The sequence below is a fragment of the Sinocyclocheilus grahami genome, unplaced genomic scaffold (assembly GCF_001515645.1).
Source record: "Sinocyclocheilus grahami isolate Dianchi unplaced genomic scaffold, SAMN03320097.WGS_v1.1 scaffold330.1, whole genome shotgun sequence".
Lineage (NCBI taxonomy): Eukaryota > Metazoa > Chordata > Actinopteri > Cypriniformes > Cyprinidae > Sinocyclocheilus > Sinocyclocheilus grahami.
This window is the reverse complement of record NW_015505509.1, coordinates 727,745-733,089: the sequence shown is the minus strand read 5'-3', so window position 1 is coordinate 733,089 and position 5,345 is coordinate 727,745. Positions and strand designations below refer to the sequence as shown.

Below are 5,345 nucleotides of genomic sequence, written 5' to 3'. Positions count from 1 at the left end.
AGCAGGTAGGAGACAAGGTTTGTGCTTGTGTGAATGAGTATGGATACATAGACACACATCACGTCCAAGTTATTGACCTGGAATGCTAGACTGTTTCATTCTATTATTCTATTTCTACTTGAGGCTCTCAACATTATTGCAGTAGAGAGAGTTATATTTTGTTTTTATGTGAATGTACAGTAGTAAAGTAATTTGTCTTTGGTAATTCAAGTTGGTTATTCCTGCAGGTGGGATTTATGTAGGACAGAGAAATCCTTTCATTAACAATCTCTATGGATGTATGAAAAGGTATAACAATATATAATGGAGAGTGTAAGGTCATGATTTGCACACCTGCGCACCCCTCCCCAAATGTAAGGTTTCTAATGGTCTGAAGGAGCATATGGGTATAAAGTGCTCAATGTTATTAGACTGTAGCTCTTGCTGAGAGCAAGGATTTTGGGTTACAGGAGCATGCTTGTTCAAATAGCAAGAGAACCATTTATTGTATCTAGGGGCACTGCCTTTTCACAGCATGCTAAAAGTGCAGCACAAACCAACTGGCCAAATTAAAATGGCAAGCCATGCAGAAAATCCCTTAATGTCCAGAGGTGAGCCCACCGCTGCCTGAAAATGTAGGGGTGGGCTATAATAAGCTGGAGATTGTGAGAGAAAAATACCGTTTAATTTGTACCGTTGTATATGTTTTAAATGAACTTCACCAGCAGGTGTAAGGGTATATTGATTCACACGGTTCATCACAGATTATTAAACTGATGAATAAGCGATTTTGCCTTATTAAATGTGCAGTCCTGTGACTGTGGGCCTACTAAACCTTGATTTCAACTTAATTGTATGTACTTGTATTTACTACCATAATACGTGGACAAAAATCCATGATGGCACTTTTTATTACTTTAGCGTAGCACTGGATAGCGCAGGTTTATTTACTTGAATGAAGTGTACTTGTGCCATCTAGTGGACAGCATAATAATAACTGATTACTCTACCATTTTAATAATTGTGGTTTAAGGATCTTAACGAATGTTTCATTAAATACCGTAAGTATCCTTCTTATTGATTTATTTATCATTATTATTAAAATTTTTATAATTTTCGTTATTTTTAAGGATTTCTAAGCGGAACCCATGTGAACTCCAACCTTTCCTCGGAAACACGGAACAGTTTTAGTGTGACACCAAAATGGCTGCGCACTAGAAAGGGCTAAAATCGTTTTAATTATATACGAAGGGTCATGCTGTCTCCGTTTGTACAGAAACAACAACTATAATTTGTCACCAGAATTAAAGGTATTGTGTACAGCTGTCAAATGGCTTTGTTCAGTGATGTTTGCCGTAGTGTTCGCACGCTGCTGGGTCAATGTCAGAGATCTACGGCTGCAGCGGCGTGGATTCACTGTCAATCATGTAAGTAACAGATCTAGACCCTTCAACTTTATCAGTTTACTCTCTGCTGCATGTGTTTACATTAATACGAGCGACACTGAACGAGTTTAAAACAGTAGATTTGTAGACACAATCTGCTCTCTATAGTGAGTATCTCTTTTTTTCTAATTTCAGAGAAACATCCTTTTATGACCTAAAGTAAATAAAATAGCAACAAAAGAAAACAACTGATTTAATATTAATATGATTTTGATTCATCCCAGTGACTCGAATCTTGAGTCCATTCATCAGAAAGATTCCTTGACTATTTCAAAAATGTTTCCCCTCAAATTGACTTCTTTTTTTTCCAGCAAAATTGATCTCTCATACCTAACATGTAATTGAAAACTATCTTATTTTTTATATAACAACTGGATGACTTATGAACAATTCGTTCACTTCAAAGATTCCTTCGTTTACAGTTCATATAAGGGAATTTGACATTTTGTGCAAATGAGTTTGTGGTCATCATTATCATTTATTTGATTGACAGAAATAGTTCATCATTTTATTTGTTTTACATTGAACAGCTCTTTAACCGCTATATTTTTCCACACATCCTCCACATAAAAAATAATGTGTGTCTGTGTGTAAAAGAATCCAGAATAAACTCAAATAGTCCTAGACCCTTCAACTTTATCAGTTTACTCTCTGCTGCATGTGTTTACATTAATACGGGCGACACTGAACGAGAGTAGATGCATTTAGGAATCTTTAAGATTACTTACAACAGAACAGCAATGCATTTTATGGATGACCGTTTCGTGAACCTAGGAGAGGAGGTCATTCTGACTTTGCTATGACAATCTGGCACTTCTGAATCAGCTACTGTTTTGTTATTAGTTTAAGTATTTGCTATTGATTGCTGAGTTTTGCGCATTGTGTGTGTGTGAGCGAGAGAGAGAGCGCGCAAGTGAGGGAGCGTCACATCAAAGTGGAGTCAGCTGTCTTAACCGTGGCTTGTGTACTGCAAACACATACCAGCTTCATCACTGTGTCTGTCATGCGACTCTGTTCCCCTTTCGGGCTTGAACTGATGGTAAAACTAATGACATTATTTACTCTCTTTACATTTATTTTGAAAGATGAAGCTTGCGATTATGGTAAGGGGCGTTACATTTCCGACGAGTGCTTGCAGTGTTCGGCCAATCACAATGCACTGGGTCAGCTGGCCAATCAGAGCAGACTGCGCTTGTCCGGAAGGAGGGACTTTGTAGAAAACGAAGCGTTTGAGAGAGGCGGGGCATAGAGGACCTACAATAATGTCCAGTATTTGAAAAATAATGTGTTTTTTGAACATTAAAGCATGTCAACATATTCTGTTACACCAAATACACAAAATAATGATATTTAAAAAAGCATCATATGACTCCTTTAAAAATTAGAGACGGTTCCATTTCAACACACAGATGTGGTGAGCAAATACAACAGCATCACGTTGTTTAAACCTCTCGGGGGGATCTGTAGATTTAATTCATGAACAATATTTATGATGTGTCTCTTCCCACCAGCTCGGAAATACAGTCAGACAGCACCTGAGCCAGAACCAGTGATTAGTGATAATGAAGCCATCAGTAAATCATTTGTTAACCGAAACCCAAGAAACCTGGAACAGATGGCCCTGGCAGTGAAGGATCGAGGCTGGGCTACAGTGTGGCCCTCTAGACAATATTATCACAGGTTTGTAAGCATCCCAAGGTCTAGAGCTAGATGAGAATAATAAAACATCTACAAAGTTTTGCTGAGCACAGCTCTAATAACAGCATCTTAAAGCAGCACTATGTAACTTTTGGTGCTCTAGCGGTTAATAAACAGAACTGCACACATCCCGCCACACTGGGGAACCAAAGACTTAAACTACTTCAGTCTGTGTGCATTGAATTTATTTAATACACGAGTTTCACAATTTGAGTTGAATTACTGAAATAAATGAACTTTTCCACGACATTCTAATTTATTGAGATGCACCTGTATAAGTTTATGTCTATGGCTATTCACGCAGGTATGTGTTACTCCGCAGCGGTGACAACCCAACCAGGCTACAATAGTCCAAATATAAGTTATTATAAGTGTACCGTAGTGATTCGGAATAAGACAAAAACGCGGTTTGGAAGATGAATTCATGATGTACTCGCTCATTATATACATTTTGCAAATTTTGAACACAGAAAAAGTGACATAGTGCTGCTTTAAAAGCCTTTTCCGGATAGAAAAACAAATGTACTCTGTGCATGAATATTGAACTGATGCTATTTTGTTCTGTACCGTCCCTCCCTCAGGTTGGTGTATAAATGAACTTTTCCACGACATTCTAATTTATTGAGATGCACCTGTATAAGTTTATGTCTATGGCTATTCACGCAGGTATGTGTTACTCCGCAGCGGTGACAACCCAACCAGGCTACAATAGTCCAAATATAAGTTATTATAAGTGTACCGTAGTGATTCGGAATAAGACAAAAACGCGGTTTGGAAGATGAATTCATGATGTACTCGCTCATTATATACATTTTGCAAATTTTGAACACAGAAAAAGTTACATAGTGCTGCTTTAAAAGCCTTTTCCGGATAGAAAAACAAATGTACTCTGTACATGAATATTGAACTGATGCTATTTTGTTCTGTACCGTCCCTCCCTCAGGTTGGTGTTCAGGCGCACACAGCATCACATCACAGCTGAGGTGTACTCAAGTGACTCAGTAGATCCAGTGCTGTCCTGCTCCACGAAGGAGTGGGCATTGAAGCGTGAGCTGGGCTCCACACGCTCTGTAGCAGCTTGTCGTGCCGTAGGTGAGGTGCTTGCTCAGCGGTGTCGTGAAGCAGGCATCACACGCATTGTTTATCGAGAGGTACCGTGGAAGTTTCGATCAGAGTCGGTGAGTTTTTCAATACTTTTTAGGTATTATACATTTATGGTGAAAATGTATAGACTAATTAATGCCATTTTTCCCCCCACTGCAGAATCAGACATTCTGGACAGCCATGAAAGAGGGTGGCGTCATGCTTGGTGAACCAAGGCAAAAATTCATTTAAGTTGCAACATATATTTTTTATTATTACTGTTCTGAGGTGTGGCTTTTGTTTTATACTGAGGTGTACTCAAGTGACTCAGTAGATCCAGTGCTGTCCTGCTCCACGAAGGAGTGGGCATTGAAGCGTGAGCTGGGCTCCACACGCTCTGTAGCAGCTTGTCGTGCCGTAGGTGAGGTGCTTGCTCAGCGGTGTCGTGAAGCAGGCATCACACGCATTGTTTATCGAGAGGTACCGTGGAAGTTTCGATCAGAGTCGGTGAGTTTTTCAATACTTTTTAGGTATTATACATTAATGGTGAAAATGTATAGACTAATTAATGCCATTTTTCCCCCCACTGCAGAATCAGACATTCTGGACAGCCATGAAAGAGGGTGGCGTCATGCTTGGTGAACCAAGGCAAAAATTCATTTAAGTTGCAACATATATTTTTTATTATTACTGTTCTGAGGTGTGGCTTTTGTTTGTTAATATAAATATTCTCACATTCAAACTGTGTATTTATTGTCGATTACAGAAGAGTCCTCAACACATTATAGTAATTTTGACAGTGAAATGATGCAGTGGTTTTCAGTTTGATTCAAGTGATTTTTGTAAACTAAAGATATTTCAGTTACTTTTTAAAAGTATTTGTAAAGTTTTAAGAACTGATGTATTTCAAGCAAGAAAAAAAGACAATACTTTGCTGCAAATGACACTACTGTGCAAAATATTTGGGGCCAGTATGATTATTTTCTTTTTTCCTTGGCAGGATGTTAAATTGATCGAAAGTGAGAGTATATACATTTGTAATGGGACAAAAATAAATAAATCAAAAGGTAAAAGCTTTCTATTCATCAATGAATCCTATGATTTCCACAAAAATATTAAGCAGCAGCAGGACTGTTTTCA

The 5,345-nt window shown here is 38.3% G+C and overlaps 1 protein-coding gene across 3 annotated transcripts; it reads left to right on the top strand.

The window, feature by feature from the left end:
* Positions 1 to 1,154: 1,154 nt before the first annotated feature.
* On the top strand, positions 1,155 to 5,169 carry mrpl18 (mitochondrial ribosomal protein L18). 3 transcript variants are annotated; one of them, XM_016295114.1, is made up of 5 exons: positions 1,155 to 1,406; positions 2,936 to 3,104; positions 4,066 to 4,300; positions 4,386 to 4,493; positions 4,906 to 5,169. In XM_016295114.1, exons 1-4 carry the CDS (start codon positions 1,310 to 1,312, stop codon positions 4,455 to 4,457), a joined length of 573 nt encoding a protein of 190 aa, XP_016150600.1. In that variant the 5' UTR covers positions 1,155 to 1,309; the 3' UTR covers positions 4,458 to 4,493; positions 4,906 to 5,169. The 3 variants fall into 3 exon arrangements, with proteins under 3 accessions (XP_016150600.1, XP_016150601.1, XP_016150599.1); XM_016295115.1 differs by lacking the exon at positions 4,386 to 4,493 and adding an exon at positions 4,518 to 4,712 and having other exon boundaries at positions 4,066 to 4,105; positions 4,798 to 4,947; XM_016295113.1 differs by lacking the exon at positions 4,906 to 5,169 and having other exon boundaries at positions 4,386 to 4,504.
* The last annotated feature ends 176 nt before the right edge of the window (positions 5,170 to 5,345 follow it).